At 39.4% G+C, this 18,077-nt stretch overlaps 1 protein-coding gene across 3 annotated transcripts in view; it reads right to left on the bottom strand.

The window, feature by feature from the left end:
• The window catches only part of PIK3C2G (phosphatidylinositol-4-phosphate 3-kinase catalytic subunit type 2 gamma), a 194,110-nt gene that overhangs the window by 90,263 nt on the left and 85,770 nt on the right, over positions 1 to 18,077 (bottom strand). For all 3 annotated transcript variants that reach the window (XM_042050268.1, XM_042050269.1, XM_042050267.1), the window contains one exon: positions 16,992 to 17,086. In XM_042050268.1, coding sequence (XP_041906202.1) covers positions 16,992 to 17,086 — 95 coding nt within the window. The remainder of the gene's footprint in view (positions 1 to 16,991; positions 17,087 to 18,077) is intronic.

Genomic DNA, 18,077 nt, shown 5'->3' with positions numbered 1-18,077 from the left:
TGTTGTCAGAATTCCATGCAGTATCTTACACCAGCATCAGCAAGCCTGAAAGCGTCCAACAATCTGTCTCTGTGAGAGTTTAGAGTAAATTCATGCACAGGAACTGAAATGCACCATTCATTCCAGGCATAACAGAAATTGTTGTGTTCTTCCCAGTGGGTAACTGCACTGGGAGCTAGCAATGAATGGGATTAGATGGGATAATCACCACTAAAATAAGCAGACCCAATGGCTTTATTGGGATGCTGTCCAATATGCCAGCAATTAATTGAATACAGGAGGTGACTAAGCTACTCTACTTTCAAACTATATAAATAAAATGCAAAATTAATTCAGATTGAAGCAGTCCATGAGAGCCAATGGACTTGCAAAGCTTTGTACTGTTTCTGAATTTAGGCCACAGTTATCACAGCAATACACTGAGGAGAAACTGAAAATGTTTTTCTTCAACTGCCTATTGTTTGGGTAGTTTATGTCTACCAAAATGGCTTTGGATAGCATCTGCGGTTCCCACTAGCTTCACAGCTGAACAAAAAAATCCCTCATGACACTATAAAACACAATGTAAGACACAGAACTAATTCTGTATGGTTCTGCATGCACTGGGCAATCCAAATGCACACAAAATTGCAGAATTAAATGAGATACACTGCAGTACTTTGGTAACTTTACATTGTTTGTTGGTTAATTGTTGGGTTTTTTTAAATTTTTTTGTTTAGTTGTGCCAGTTTTACCTGGGGTGGAGCTGATTTTCTTCCCAGTAGCTGGTATGGGGATGTGTTTTGGATTTGTGCTGGAAATGGTTGATGTTTCAGATGTTGCTGTTATTGCTGAGCAGTGTTTGAAGAGTCAAAGGTTTGAAGGCCTTTTCTGCTCCTCACTGAAGGCACTGAAGAGCAGTGTTTGAAGGCCTTTTCTGCTCCTCACCCCGACCCACAAGTGAGTGGGCTGGGGGTGCACAAGAAGTTGGAAAGGGACACAGATGGGCCAGCTGACCCCAACTGACTAAAGGGATGTCCCAGACCATATGGATCATGCTCAGCAAATAAAGCTGGGGAAGAAGGAGGAAGGGGGAAAACTTAGTATGACGGTGTTTGTCTTCCCAAGTCACTGAAGCGTTGATGGGGCCCTGCTCTCCTGGAGGTGACTGAACACCTGCCTGCCCATGGGATGTGATGGATGGATTCCTTGTTCCATGTTGCTCATGTGCACAGCTTTTGCTTCGCCTCTTCAACTGTCTTTATCTCAGTCCACGAATTTTCTCAGTTTTCTAATTCTCTGCCCCATCCTGCTGCAGGGGACAATGAGTCAGTGGCTGTGTGGGGCTTGGTTGCCATCTGGAGTTAAACCACGACATTAATATACTAACACAGAAACAGCTTCAGGGAGAAAACTGAAATTGTCTTTCTACAAGGTCATTAAGGCCCTTGGCTGCTCATAACAGGAGCAGTTCCAGATTTTATTCATACGTTCTGAGCCAGATCTGTACTTTATAATCCTAGAGTTTTCAGATTACTTTTTTTTTATGACTCTGGGCATGGGAAAGGAAGGGTTTGGTTAGGGGGGTGGGGAAACAGAATAAGACAACTTTGTTTTTCAAATATTATGAAACTCAAAAGAATTTGTTCTGCAGAGCTGTTAATTTTCCTATTTGTTCTGCACTCAGTTACAAGAACTTGCTTTGTGTAACAATGTCTACATTCAAAGCTGTTATCTTTCAAGTAGAGTCTCAGATTTTTACAGACAAGGTGCTCAGATGTCAACAGCAGAGGAAGGATGTATGAGATTTGATACGTTTCAAATACATGGGGAATTAATGTTTCTTTTAAGGCAGCATCCCTTCTGCCTCTCTGGAGGGACCTGTCTGTAGATCCATTGTGTTTTAAGCACAGGCAGTACAGATACAACAAGAACTGATTCCACATTATTTCCTGACATGTCAGTCTTCTGGATCTTTACTTTCATCACTGCTCTAGCTGGCAGCCCAGCTTATCTTATTTTCCCAATATCTATCAAAGGGAACTTTATTCAGATCACTGCCTAACAGGAACAGGGAGGAAAAATGAGCCTCCCCAGGTACTGTAAGTGTTTCAGCAATCCTGGTACCTCAGTGTAATTACAAGATGGCAAAATGCTGTTTGCAGGAGACCTCTCATATGTGACAGAGTGTGCTTTCTGTAAGATGTCAAGCCTCTTTTTTGTGTCAGTTTGCTGTGTGGCAGCTCAGTGCTGCACAAGAAGAAGGGATGTATGGATCAGATCGTGGGATCACAGCGCCGTGTTAGTTCTGTGCCTGTACCTGGCTGACTGTGTCAATAGAATGACTGGAGAGAACTTTCAGAGCTCACACAATGTGGCATCATGAAGACATACAGTCCCTTACACTTCAAAAATAACTCATTTGTTTTCAGGGAATAGAAGAGAGAAAATCGGACTTTTCAATGGGGGAGTCTTTAGAGTCCAAATCACACTTTTTCATCTTTTCATGATTCTGACTCTTTTAAGGGAAAAATCTCTTTGGACTACAGCTCTCTTTTTGCATAATGCTACTCTGGAATCTTCTTCAAATGAGATGATAGCTACCATGTTTTAATTTAATCAAAATAGAGGAGACCATGAAAGATGGTGGCAGGAAAGAAGAACAAGTGTTTACATAGCAAGGAAGAATATTTCTGTCTTCATGACTTTTCTAGGCCGGTTTTATTTCTTTCTCTCTGGTTTTATTTTCCTTCCTCTTCTCTTGGCCTCTATTAATTTTTTGCTCCACATTATACATAGCAATAGTATCTCTTGCAAAGGTAGGAGAGCAGAGCAGAGATGGAAATAACTTTAGACTTCTCCTTTTTAAAATACTGGTCTGGTTCTGATTTTTCCTTCCATTTCACTGCCTTATTGCCACCAAATATTGGCTTTGTAAATAGAGAAGTGGGAATTTGAAGTTAAGCCCATGTACCAGGGAAAGCTTGCTATAATATATTAGTAAGAGAAAACCTTTCTTTTTAAGACGGCCCAAGGGTATTTTCCTAGTCGACAGCTGGCCTAGTTACCATGGAAAACAGAAGAGCTGGAGGGCAGGCACAGTAGGAAAATGAGGCAGAGACCTACATGAAATTGGGTTGGCTTAATTTGCAGAGGCTTGGTGAAATTAATCTCTTACTTCAGGCACCTTGTTGCTCTTTCATTGCTGGGAATAGACATAGAGTTTCATCTAGGTTTAAAAGTCCATCTCGGCTCTGCTGAGACATGTTCAGCTGTGGCACCAGGTCTGAACAAACTTTGAATAAAGTAAAATCCCTTTTAATGAACCCCTAACCAAGATGGTGTTACTTCTTAAGCTTTTACCAAAGAAATCTTGCATCACTCTCTTCAGATCAAACTGAATTTTAACCTTGGTGTTAAAATCCATAGATTTTAATGTCAGAAGAATTCCAAGCAGATATGAGAATGAAAATCCATCCTGAACTTTACTTGAGAGGTAATCTTGGCAAAATTATTTTATTTCTCTGTGCTTCTGTTTTGCTTTTCAGAAGTGGAGAGAATTATTTCTCATAGGCTTTCCACAGAATGCTGTGTTTGTTTCTAAGCTGCTCTTATGCCAGAGGTAAATGCCATTGTAAATAGGTCTTTTTAATAACATTGCTACCTCCTTCCCATGTGGGAACCCATCTAGCCAGCATCTTTCAGTCATATGTGAGACAATAACAGCCCCAGGCATTTTTTTTGCTCATAAGAAAACAAAATTAAGATTCAGTTGTTGTGATAAAAAGTCCAGGTCTGGTTCCAAGATTCACAATCACATTTGTGGAAGTATTATTGCAGCAAGCAGATGTCATATTTCAGTATGTCCTGAGTCAGGTAAAGAGTGGAGCAAGCTCTCCAGGGACAGTCACTGCATTGGCAGAATAAATATAGATCAGCCATCTGACACAGAATGCTCCTGGGACTTTGAAGCTCCCTGGCTCTGCTGTCAGCATCTTTCTTGCCCTCAGAGTGCTGTCCTTGTGCTCAGTCCCTGTGAGGCTGCAGCTGGATGGAGGACTGAGATGCAGAAATTCCATCTTTCCTCTCCTCTCCTATCATATATGTGCTTGGTGAATACCCCTGAATCAGCCACATTTCTTCCTAGATGTGTACTCTGCTGACAGACCAAAAATCTGTGTGTGCCAAAAATTAATATGGGTAAGTGCCAGGTTTTTTCTACCAGCAATACTCATGGGCTGGCAGCCATGGGTGAGCCAGGCACATTATTGTTTAAATCACCTTTAAATTGCTGGTTTAAAAACTCCTAATACCAAAGCTAAGCAACAGCTGAAGACAGCACGTGTCAGCTTTGAATTGATGCAAAAAAGATTTAAAATAGGGCATCCTTTGAACGAGGCTCCATTTTCATCCCATGACCAAGCAATGTCCTTCTGAGTGACACCCACAACAAAGCACTGGCAGTTCAGGAATGTTTGCCACCGTGGCTGCTTCAAACCCCTTTGACAAACTGCCCTATCCACAAAAGCACATACATGAGATCTGAGGCACTCAAAAGCTGCCTAAGCAGCGCCTATCAGAAAAGTTTAATTAAATTAAAGTGCTTCTCCTGATAGAAATCCTCACACCCACTGAATGACATTGTGGAGCAGGTTAAATAGAAGAATAAATACTGACTTTTAATACCAGACTCAACAAAGGAAATGCTACAGAAACGTCAAAATCTTGTTTACTGTTTGACCTTCTCCATATCCAGTGCTCACAGGATAATTATTGCAAATGGTAGAGGCTTTTTTCCCAGAGAGAACCCCACCTCCCTTGCTGATGTACAAACGAGGTCTTCCTTCAGTTAAAAATGTATAATGTGTTACAATACTCATGATGAGGGACTGTTCTTTCAGTTAGTCCAAGCCAATGAATTTGACTGTGGAAATCCCTGTTCAGTCCCCTCTTCATTAGCCAAGATGGCAGCTGCCACACCAAAGCTAACGAGCCTGATTAATATCAATTCAGTAAATTAAATTTTTTTTCCAGACATTAATTTTGTATTAATCCAGACATTTATACTGATTTAATATCAGCTGACATAACATAATTTCTCATTTAACACTAATTGAAAACTACTGGTTTCTTATTCTAAAGAGCATTTGCTGTCACTTATAACTTACGGCTTTTTATAAAGCTATTTTTCAAATAATATCATCATGGAATTTTATGTTTTCTGCCTAGTTGCAGAACCTTTATATGCAAGCATGTGACTGGTGATGTGGGAAGAATGGAATAATCAGGTAATTTCTCTTAAAGATATTTATTTTAACAACTTTCCTTCATATTTTCCATTATATGTCTGTGAAAGGACTGATTGAAACAAATGAACAAACGAAAAAACTCTTAAGCAGTGTTGAACTCAGCCCCTCTAGCTATTTTTTTTTCCCCTTCTAAGTAATTTTGGGTTTGTTCAGCTTGCCTTCAGGCTTGGTTTCTTCAGATGCTACAGAAGAAAGAGCACATCTCTATTTTTGTGCCATTTGCTCTTATTATGATGTTAAAAATGTCTATCCCGTGGGTTTCACCATGACAGTCTTTCAGCTGAACATCACCTGTGTGGAACACTACAGAAAGTTATTGGTGAAAGACTCCATCCAAGAGACAGCACCTACTACAAAACTGGTTATTTGGAAAACACTCATAACTTTCTCAATCCTTCCAAAGGTGAGAGCACCCTTTGTGCCCTCATCTAAGGACTGTCCTGGTGGCTCGAGAATTGAAGGACTGTGGAAACAGAACCAGTAAAGAAGCAAAGACACTTGCAGAATTCATTTGCAATGTACAGGAACAGGTCAATGATGTCAGGAGGGACCTCTGAAGGTCCCCTGCTCTGGCCCCTGCTCTAATCAGAGCTACCTCTGCTCTTGGATCAGGCTGCTCAGAGGGCCTGCCCTCGGCTGCGGGTTGGGAGAGCTCCCGGGACAGCGGAAGGAACAGCGGTGCGACTTGACCAGAACATTGTGGGTGCCCAGAACAAGAGGAGTTTCAAAAGATATGACTGAGTGACAGGCAGGCCTGTCACTCAGCCAGGAACATGAATAAGTGTGCCAAGGGCTGCTTTTCTAAGCTGTGAGTGTCACTCTGGTCTGTCTTCAGCCCCATGAATCGCACTGAAACTGGAGGGCAATTTCTGGCAAGCCCTTCAAGCCAGAGCCCAGCTGTCACAGAACAGCGAATATTTCAAAATTCCTGTGATACAGATTAATTTTAGGCTAGGAACAAAGACTGCACATTACTCTTTACACTGTCTAAACTGAGTCTGTCAGAACTACCCTTGTGTGTAAAGTAACAGAGATTGGGGTTTTGCCTATGGCACTGCCTGGGCAAAATCCTCTCGTGTGTTTGCAGTGCACAAAATGCAAGGGCTTCATTCTCTGAATGAACAGCTGCCTATTTACCGCTCTTTGGCCCCAAGTCCTTCAGGTTCTCAGAGAAGTTATGTCAGGCAAAGGAGGACAGTTCAGTCAGCCTCAGGATTTGCGGGAAGTGATCAAGTATGAGTCTCCAGGGGCTTTTCCAAAAGGAGAGTTGATGTCTGTTTGTTTTCTAGAATCTGTAACTTAGACTGAAACAGAAGCACAGAGAGGTCACATTTCTAGGCACAAGGGTCTTCAGGGGAACATACAGCAATGTAGGAATCCAAATTACACTATACAGGAAGGGTAGAGTAGTGGCACAGGTTATACTTGGGAATAATGCTTTTTTATGGAACTGGTTCTAAATCTCCCAGTTCTCTTGGGAAGTCACCTGAATCTAAATTTAACTGCTGGTAAAAAGGATTATTAGAACACAGCAGAACCGTGTTACTTACAGTACTAATGTCTGCTTTACTCTTGCTTTTCTGCATCCTTCCTCCTACAAAAATATTTTGCTTGCTGTCCTTTAGTCCCTCAGTGATCACTCTTTGCTCCTTTGCCTGCCTAAAGCATATTTTGTGTCACTTCAATGACACAGTTCTGTGCAAACACTGGGAACATGGTGGTGATTTCCGCCTTTCCCAAACCAGTGAACACCGCTCAGACTTCTGTTTCTGGGAGAAGAGTTGGGATCTTGAAGCAGAATAGACAGAAGTGTTTGCAGAGCCAGGTGGAGGGAATTCCCAGTTTCAACCCTTTCCACTGCCAGAATCATGCTACTTTGCACATTGCATCCTCTACCCACTTCCAAGTGAATCTAGAAGAATCTTGGGAATGAAGTGGAAGGAGGCCTTGGGGGAAGTTATTTTAATTTCACTGGATGACAGACTGTGAACAATTGCTGGGGGAGGCTGAACATGAAAACTGAGCACTTAACGTAAGGGAAAAAAAGTTCTTTTTTTTAATCTACTTGGATATAAGCCTTGCTACACAAGCTAGAAAAATCAAGCATAAGAAGCATAAAACAGGATTTTATTGAGAGATATGTTGAAGGTGGCTTTGCTGTTTACACTGAAATACTTAAGGGTCACCCTTTATATCCAAGGATTTGAGCTCTACAAACCACTTATTAGATAAGAAAGGAAATCTCTTTTTGTGAAAGAGGGAGGGTGCTGATTTGAAAGGATCATCCACCTGTGTATGTGCCACTATTCAAGTAAACACTCAATAACTTTTGTTACTATGTTATGTTATTATATTACCTATACTACCTCTAATGCTGACAAAAGATATTGGCTTTATTTCCTCATCTGTTTATTCACACAACAAAACCTTCACCACTCTAGAGCTGCTCCACTGTGCTTTGCTTGCACAGCTTGCAGCCACTTTTGAGCCAGAAAGCACTCAGCCAGTGCATTATTTTTCTACTGTCCACTAAATCCTGAACTAGAAAAAATCCTGAGTAGAAAAAAAAAAGAATTAATATGAACAAATTTGTATTCACCATTTAAAATTTTCAGTGGAGGTAATTTGTGCTAGCTCTTTGAAAGATAGACAAATGAAAAACAATAGCTACTCCAGCACTGAGGCTTTGATCAAATTGACAGAGAAATAATTTCCCATATATATGCTGCCTGCAGTTTATCCCACTTAAAACCTGCACTCCATAACACTTTTTTTAAACAACTTTTTAAATTTTTTTCCTTAACATAAGGTTTTCCCTGAAGTCAGAGCCAGCAGTGAACAGCAGCCAGGCAACACACTGCAGAGGTGAGATACCCAAGGCATTTCAAAAATTACTATGCCTAAAAGACAGTGTGTTTTCAAGCTAAGAAATAAGACCTGTTAATGGAGTAGGGTTGAGCAACTCGGATGAACACCACGAGAGGGACATGTACCTGAAATAACAAACTTTGCATTAGGGATTGTCTGAAAACATGCATTGTATCTCTAAGTTGAGTTGGAAGCATGCTGGTGACTTGCTTTAGAATGGATGGGATGATTTACATCTCCAGTGACAAGCAGAGGAATTGGGACTTTTTGACACGCTGTCTGAATGTTTACACCTAAGCTCCATGTTTCTGTAAAAAGATTTTATTTTGATGGACATTTAAAAAAAAGTCAGTGAAAAATTCCTTGCTACTTTACATGACCCTGTGAGCCACCCACCATTGATAAAATACTGGGATAACTCTGAATGCCTTTATATAGGAATAAAGGCCTTTCGGAGAAAAATTCAGTTCTTGCAGCCTGATTTTCTTTCTGCAACAAAAAATAATGTGCTGAACTTTACCAAACAGTATCCTGTGTATTTGACAGACACCACAGAGAAAGCTAAAGGACAATTCAGCTGTCTGTCATTTGGCAGAGATGCCTGTGGCTTGTATGACCCATTGGGTAGAATTTTACAGGTTTTAGATTTGGAAGGAATTTTAATTCTTTTAGATTCACTGGTCACTTTCTGTTGTTTAATTCAAGGGCCCAATATACACCAGTTGCAACCAAGTGGGCTCTTTACCAAGAAAACACTGAAGGAGACAACTTGACACAGTGGTCCCTTGAATAATTCTCTTGTTTAAAAGGAGGTTACTACAACATCACAGCAATGTTGTTCAAGCAAAAGAGCCACTCAAAGGCAACTCATCTGACAGCTCTTTCTCTCCTCTCCCACATGATTTTTAATTTGGTTGCCATCCAAATGCCATCATTCTGATTACAGACTAATATACCATTGAGTATGGGTGAGCATTCTGAAAGCAATTAATATTTAGGGAAATATCTTCAAACAGTAAGGGCTTTATGAGTTTAATCCTGAAATAGTCATCGTCTGCAAACACCTAAACATACTGAATTATAGGACTTCTGCACTGTTATCCTGACAGGACCTTTTATCAATCCTTCCCCTCTCCTGCCTAGAACTACTGTCTTTTATTCTAGTTTATTTATTTATTTCTTTTAAAATGTGTTCATAATTACATTTGGGGTTCCATTAGGGAATTCTTTTCTAAGAAAAATTATGCAAAATTGAAGGAATATTACAAAGTAATTTTCTGCTAAATCATGCACTGATGGAACATATTCAACAATGTCTAATTCATTATTCTATTTTTTTGAATGTTTCAGTTACTTAGGCAAAGGTCCAAGGCCCAGTTTTCATTCTGGTGGAGAGTGATGATTAAACCTAGAAATATTAACCACAGAAAACACACAACTGACAGCAACATTAAGCCAACCAATAACTCATTACACTGGATGTCGTGTATCCACTTGAAGCCTCTTTCTGTTTATCCATACTTTTCCTTGAAGTTCTCACTGACAGTGCTCAGAAATAGGAATGATTTACAAAACTCCAGCCTGTCAGACCAGGCTGTGATCAACAGCCTAACTAGAAATGAGTATTCCAAACATATCAGTCCAGGGAAATCAGGTCCTGAACTGCATTTATTCTAGTCATGAGGCAAAAACTTTGTGTTCCGAGAAAAATGGACTGAAAACAACTCTCTGGGGTAGCTCAAGTCAAATTTTGTCAAAAATTGGTTCAAACAGCTATTGTTAAAACCCAAAAGCTTGCTAAGGTGGAAAGAGAAAAAGACCTATAACAGAGAAAGACTTATAAAATGTTTTACATAATGTGATGCAATTTTGAAACATCTGCAGACTCATTTTGAGTACAATAATTGCCATTTCTAGCAGAACAAAAGTTTCATACAAAGGAAATACATTTTTTTTCCCAAATATTCACAAAATGTAAAACCTGAAAGTGAAATTAAAAATTTTTTTAGATACTTCTGAAGAATTTGCAGTGAAGCATCCTCTCCCAGTATTTCACCTGAGCACTCAGAATCACTGCAGCACAGAAGCAGCCCACTGGAGGACCCCTCTCAACTGCAGGATTGCTCTGGGCTGCAGAGGCAGCATTTCACCAGTGAAACACAAGAGCAGCTGCTCAGCTGAGAATCACAGGAGGTTCTCTCCATGCTGTTTGCTTTCCAGCTGAGGCTTCGTCTCTCCAAAATCATTGCAACCTGATTTGGGAAATTTGCATCATCCTTAAATTGCAGCTACCGTTATTTATGATTTGGACATTTCACATTATTGAAGTTGGCCACTCAATATTGGCCACTCAGTATTGGCCTAGCCTAAAGAAAATTTCAGTGTCAAGAAACTACTTCTAGGGTTAGATTCAGGCATCTTTTTCCAGTAGCTTTGCACAGTATGAAAAATCAAAATAATTCCCCATCCTTCAAATTCATGGCTGAAAATCATCAATGTGAAGTGACAGAGCTAGATGAATGTTTCCTCAAAAATTTTCCTAACTTATTACTACTCTGGTTTACATCCTCAAATGTCCATCTGGGACAAGCAAAGACTGCATGAGGTATCCCTGAGGAAAGGTTTTGGCTCCCTGTTTGGTTATTGAAAGAAGCAACAACAAAATAATTTTAATAGGAAAAAAGAAGAAAGAAAAACAAAAAAAGAAGAAAGGCACAGATGAAAGCTGTGTGTGACACCTGCACAGAACCCTGCTTGGAATCCCTTCCTTGGTGATGCCCTCTCTGCTTCCTCAAAACTGGTCAGCATCACATCCCAGCATCGGAGACACTGTAAGAGACCACCACGATGCTCTGTGCAATCCTTCCTACAGAGCAGATCCAAAAGGCAAACCCATCTTTCACACTCAGCTGCATTACTGGAGGGGTTAGGACAGATATAACTTGAAGCTTGTAGGGAGTTTTCTGGCATAGCTGAAAAACCAGATTTGTCAGCTCCAGGATTTTTAACTGTAAAAGGAGCCAAATGCAAAATAAATCAGAGAAGCAGTGTTTGGAAAAACAATGTACTGAAAAACTTTTTCCTTAGTGCTACCTTATAAATCATGGAGCAGCTAAAAGGATCAAAGCTTTTCAGAATGCAGTCACCTTTTCCAGTTTATCTTTGCAGTTCTAAGTAGGTTCACTTGTGCACATACACTGTGGTGTGTTTTTTCACTACAGTAACACGCACTAATAACTGGCATTTACAGGCTTTTTATGCTTCACTTGATAACATTAATCCTTCTTGAATATGACTTTTGGCATGGAAGTCCCTCTGCTCCAAAGGTGGGACACACACAGAGTTATCTCTATGTTCAGTAACTTACTCAGTGCAGCTGAATATTTGCCTGACCCAATAAAATTAATGATGTTTCACTCCATGCTCACACTGATACATGATCACCAGGATACCTCACCTCTTCCCTTTCGTGCTTGCACAGGATGTGGAAAAACACCCAGCATTCCCAGATTTCTAGACATTCAGGAACATGTTCACTCTACTAAGAATCATTAAAATAATTAAAAACAGACACACGCACAGCTATGTTATTTATGTCCTCTGCCAGTGACTCACCGGATTCTCTCATATTCACTAAATTACAAGAAAGCATAGCTTTGTGCTTTAATAATTTTTAAACAGATTTCTTTCTTAAAAAGCTGTCGTTTTTAACAGTGTGGGAAAACTAACTCCCTCTTTATAGTTTAAATTTTAAAATGCCATGCTTAGATACTTTGTTAACCTTTCCCAATCGTGTTTCCAATTTGATTTTTTAATTCTTTGGAATTTATTTTCATTTTCCTTTTTATTACAATTTTGAAAGTTTAAAAATGTGGTCTTGCCCCACAGTCCTCTAGTCCTCCAGCTAGTACATCCTTTTATCAATTCCAGCTGAGGTCAAAGCCAGTTCACTCCTCTGTCTTCAGGGATGGCAAAAAGTGACTCTAAAATACTAAGTTGTTTCTTGAGATCTAAAATGTGTTTAATTAAATGTAAGATATGGTTTTGTTGATTTAAATATACTGTTTTCTCATTAAGTCTGTAACTACTAGAGGTCAAACTCAACAGTTGTTGCTTCTTCACAACAATCTCTTTGTTTCATTTGACATCACCTTTTTCTAACACTGGAGTCCGAGAAAATGGAAAGTCTGTATATTAGGAAACAAAATAATTATCTGTCTGTTCCACAAGGCAATAACCCAAGGCCCACACAGCTAATAATGAAGCACTTAGCACAGAAGTTGTCTGAATCATTATCTCACACAAATAATGCTCTAATGGTGTTATTTACTATACCCATAAGTAACTACAGAAAAAACAAATTATTGGCATTACATAAACAAGAATTATGATTTCAGAACTAAAATGCCAAGGTGTGATCTATGGTTGAGGTTCTCTGCAGTCCAGAACATAACGATCACATCAAGTACTCCGACTTCCAGTGAAATTCACAAGCACCACTCAGTTGAAATGAACATTTACTTGGACTGGCTATTCCTACACAGGTTTAAAGTTACACACATGATTAAATGTGTTTTGATTCTGCTCAGTAAGGAGGACCAAATTAACACGAAAACAAGAACAGGCATCTTTTGTATTTACATTCATGTCATTTTAATGGGCTGGGGTTTTCAGCCTGCTCTGCACAGCTATTTAGGAAGTTCATTTACCAATTAGCAGACTTGATAACTTCTGACTGTCAGAGAAAGATATGATAATGCAGGAAGAAAAAGATCTGGAGGATGGTCATCTGTTTAATGTTCAGATAATTAAGAGTGGTGGACAAATGAGTATCTGCTCGATTTATTCCTTCTCTTGAACTCTTTAAGCAAGTTATGGTTAATGTAGACAGGTTTTGACAGTTAAAAATGTATTTTCTTTCAAATAGTATGAAGCAATTATTCCAATGCCAGAGTGCTGAATGAAACACTGGCAATGATTTTGGAGAAGAAAGTATTGAAGTAGAAACCTCCCAATATCAAAAAAGTGTAACAGGGGTCTTTTTAAACTTTTATACATTGCTTGTGTTCTTTTTACTTCTCATAGTCCTTTTTCTGTATATATAGAAAAAGAAATAAAATATTATGTTCTAGCCATGAAATCAATAGTCTGATTCACATTGTTTCCAGTGTGCTGCATTCCACCAAGTTCCTTTTTAAACTCATTCTTACTTTTCTACAAGATGTGGACTTGGAAAAAGAAGACTACTCCCTTTTCTCTTGTCAGTCAACGTGTAGTTTAGAAATGCCAAAATCTAGGAAAGTTCTACGAAGTTTTAGTGACTTAGAAGACAAACTACAAAAGGACATTTTGACTTCAGCAAGGTTTGCACCTGACTTTTTCTTTTATTGAGCTAAACAAACCAGATTCTCACGCTCCAGCAAAATTTACAAACACTCCCACTCTTCCATGACGATGGAATCTGTTCCTTAGCACCACCTTCAAGCAGCTGCCACAGATCCTGGAGGACACTATTTTTCCACATTATTCAATCCTCCTGTGGAAGGCAACCATCTGTGAAACACTCTCCTGGCCACCTGCTGCCCCAGCCAGCTGTTCCGATTCCGCCCTGCAGCTGCCACCTGTGACAGCAGCTAAAAGCCAAAAACACTCAAGCAGGAGGGAAACTGACTGGCAGGATGCCAGGTGGATTAAAACTCCAGCACAAAAGCTGACAAAAACCCACCTGTGTGTGAAACATCAAGTAGCAAGGAGATAAACAGCAGCTTTCTGTGAGCAGAAGGGCCCAAAAGGGCTCAGCAGGTTTCTTTCCCCTCAAGCAAACTTTTGTGCTTCGCTAGAATCAGTTTAGTAACTTGTCACCATAGCCCCAGGGAATGGGGAAACTTGCTCCAGCCTTCTCGCTTCCCTGGTGGGACTAGCATCAGAGAGAAAGTCTAGAAGGTAGCGGGATAATTCTCCATGTCTCATGGACATTGGGAAGTCCTGCAATAAAACTAAAATGGGATTTAAGTGATACACGAGTCCTGTGCTGGCACAGTGTGCACGGGCAAATTTTAGTCTCCTTGGGAAGGGGAGGGCATTCAGAAGGACCAACGAGGAGCTAAAACACTGATGGATGCAGATGGCCCAGATTCCTCAAGAATTTAGAGAAGGGAAAAGACAGAAATGATAAGAAAAACCCCAAACATTCCAACAGGGTGTAAGATCCTTCTCATTCTCAATAGCAGAATTAATGGAACAAATCTGCAACAGATACAAGCAAAGAACAGACTGAAACTATCCTGATTTACAACAGCTGAAGATATATCCCAAGAATGAATATTCTCTCTGTTCTGTCCACCTTCACCAGCTACTGCCTCATAATTTTTAAATAAAATCTTCAGACAAACTTATCACTGCTTGATGAAAAGAAATTAACAATTTACTATCCAACATGAATATTAAAAAGGTGATGAGATGGTACACCACTGTTGGGTAGCTGCTTATCTTTGACCTGCAGGGAAATCAAGTCAATTTGAAAGAATTGACATCTTATTATAAATAGTATTTGTTATTAGAATAAGTTGGTGTTGACAGTCACCATCTTTTCTAGTAATTAATTTCTAGATTTACAATAGAATTGTAAAACATGGAAGTTAAAATCAGTTGAATTTTCCACTGTGGCTCTGAAACCACTTCATCAGTTTTCTGTATCACATTAGCCTTCTTTTCCAAGTTTTCTTTTGCGCAGGTAAAGTGTGCACATTGTTGTATTATTTAAGAGTAGAAAGCTAATGTCATTTATTACAATTAAAAATAAATATAAGCTTGTTACTAAAGTTTTTTTACCAGTCCTTTCTTCTTGATAGCTAATTTGGTAATGAAACAGAATGTGACACGTGAGAATAAAACATAACCTAATCACATTTCTTAAAAGAAGTTATGTGAGTGTACATGCACACATGTGCTCCCCACAGTATTAAATCATTGAACTTCTTTTAAAAGTCTTTTTAGAAATAAGTGGAAGAGAACCTCTGTTTCCCCTTACTTTTATAACAACTGAAATTCAATTTGTGAGGGAAAGCTTTTATTAATTATTTAAGATATTATTAATAAAAGTCACGAAATTACTGGTAAACTTTGTGAGTAGAATTTATGGCTTGGGAAACTGCCTTTTAAAATATGGAAACAGGAATATGAGTAATTACATAAGTTGGACTGTTAGGCAGAAAACAGTTTACTACTGAAGAACATGGTGGAGCAGAGTAACCAAAAAAACCCCTAAGTGTATATGATGAATACAAGCAGCAAAGTTCAAAGAGATGTTTGCCACATTTATGTTCTCAGTTTAGATTGAAACATTTGAACTAAACACTTAAATAAAAGAGGTACCCAGCATGAACAGGGCTACTGCCACCTGAAAGCCAGAGAACACAGTGAACCTTTACAAAAAACCTACTTGATGTGGATGTAGTTACCCCATGCATTAAGCTATATATCAAATAAATTCATTTTGCCACTTTACATTGCACTGTGTCAGATAACCATATATATTATTCAGGACGGAATACCTGCCTTATATTACCCAAGGTTATGATATTAGACAGCTTGAGCAAAATTTGGGGGAAAACAGGGATTTGCACTGCGAAGTAAAGAGGAAGAAGGCTGCAGACAGTAATTTTTCTTCTGAGAAGAAGAGAGGAGTTAAAGGAAACACAGGCAAGCTAATGATGATCCCCTGCCCACTGAACCCTAGATATGATTTCTAATTGTAGAGGAACACTACCAACTCTTAGGGCATATTTTGGAACTCCAGACTGGATATTTTTTGTCCAGTATGACTAAGTTTAATATTAGTAGAAATTGTCTCAGGCATATTTCAGGCACTGTTGAAAAATGGCTTGCTAAGTGTGGCTTCTCTTTATTTGAAAGATATGCTCATTAGGCACATTATCCTACTCATTTCAGTAAAACAAACACATTAATAATTCTGTTTTATCCCCACAAATTCATACCTGCATGGTCTCTGGAAGTAAGTATTATTTATGCTCTTCCCAACCCCATACTTCATCAATCAAATGACTACAATTCAAATTGTTTTCTTTCCTTTGCAGGGAGGAAAGCTTTGGTTCAAGGGATCTGAACCAGTTGAACTGTAAATGAAAGCTCAGTTCATCCATCATTACTAAAGATGGAGGAAAAAAAAAAAGAAAACACACCAGAGTTTGATTTTCAGATCACAGGGCAGAAGTTGAGACATCAGAAAGCCACATTCTTTCTCAGACAGCCTTGAGGTAACAGCACAGCAAACACAATAATCACCTCATGCAATAATACAGTAAGAGGACCCCTTGTATTGCAGAGGTGGGTGGTGACTGGCAGTTCCTGCCAGGCCTGGTACATCTTCATAATCATCAAACAGGACTGTTGGAAACTCTACCATCAGGAGTCAGACTGATATAAAAAGGGGTAAGACACATATTGACACACATGAGAATTCTGACAACTTCAAGAGAGGTCAGGGAAACCACTAAAGCAGCACCTTTTAAAAGTAAACCAATGCTTGTAAATTTTGGGGCAGATTATTTTTGGCTCAAACCAAAAAATGCTGATAAAAACAAATAGCATCTTAGGGAACAGAACTTCCCCCTCTTCCTCCTGCCTAGGGGCAGGATGAAGGCAGAGATAAGTGGGTCTTTTATACAAGTTACACAAACCCAGTGCTGAAAGGGAAGGAGCAAAACCTCTTTTTTCTGTTGCTTTTAAACCAAAAGAGGGTTTTTCACCAATGGAATAATGGATAAATTTCACTGTGGCAGAAAATGACTATGGCAGCAGTGGCAAATATCTTACCAGTAAAGCTGATGGGCGACTTGGATGCTCTGAAGAGAACGATTCAGCAGGAGTTTCACCAGAGGGCTTTCGAGACTCCACTCAAACTTGAGCACCTTAACAGAAAAATTCATAATAAAAATCAATTTTATGCTGGCCTTGGTGTCTTTCCTTTATAACTAAGCTAATCAGAAGGGACCCAGAGCTTAGTTTGAACAAAGCAATCAGACACATGGAGTTTGCTCTGGCAATGCAATGAGCAGAGAAACTTCTGTTCACAAGGGTCTGCCACCACCTGGCAGACAGACAGATACCATCCCGATTCTGTGCTAACATGCATGTAAATATGCAGCTTCTCTTCCCCCACTTAAACCTATCAATGTTATATTTAATTTTTTATCTGATTATCTGGTTAGGAAAATAAACTTATTTTAGGACAGAAGCTGTGGAAGGTGAAAGGTCACAGCAGTTTGTGAATGCTGGAAAGCTGTGAAGGTTCCACTGGCTCACAGTAGTGGATTACATGAATATATTCATAAATGCACACAGATATCTATCTAGATAAGCATATATCACAAGCACAGAAAGAAACTCTGAGAAACTCTGCAGTGTGGATAGGGAGTTATCCATATGCACAGCGCTATGAAGTAAGGGGATAAAGCTTTCCAAAGTTCCTGCTCAACCCCAACACAGGATCTATTCGATCACCAAGTGCTTTGGAAGCAGTGATGCCATAACTTGCAAAACATTAATTTCCAGATAAAGTAGTGTACATCTCTACAGAGACAATTCTACACCCAAATGTCCACTTTGTGTTGACTGTTTTTCTCAGTGTATGTGGAATTAAAAACCCAGTGATTTGTGTGGCAAGAGCACTTCCTTCCTTGACTGCAGTGAAGCCCTGCTACCTGAGCAGAATTTCTCTTGGTCAGATACACTTTTTTCTTTTCTTTGTTACTGCAAAATACCTTCATGTGCTATATGTGAAAGCTCAATCAGCATGCCAAAACAATTCCATCCTCCTAAGTTGGAAAAAGTCTCTCCCTCAGCCCTGTTTTTAATCCACTCATTGCATCAGTTGACCAGACTTATTTGTTCCTCTTACAA

Source organism: Corvus kubaryi, unplaced genomic scaffold, assembly GCF_017639235.1.
Source record: "Corvus kubaryi isolate FWS band 111438036 unplaced genomic scaffold, C.kubaryi_AGA036_p1.0 72, whole genome shotgun sequence".
Lineage (NCBI taxonomy): Eukaryota > Metazoa > Chordata > Aves > Passeriformes > Corvidae > Corvus > Corvus kubaryi.
Note: the sequence above shows the minus strand (reverse complement) of the source record. Positions and strands in the feature narration are given on the sequence as shown.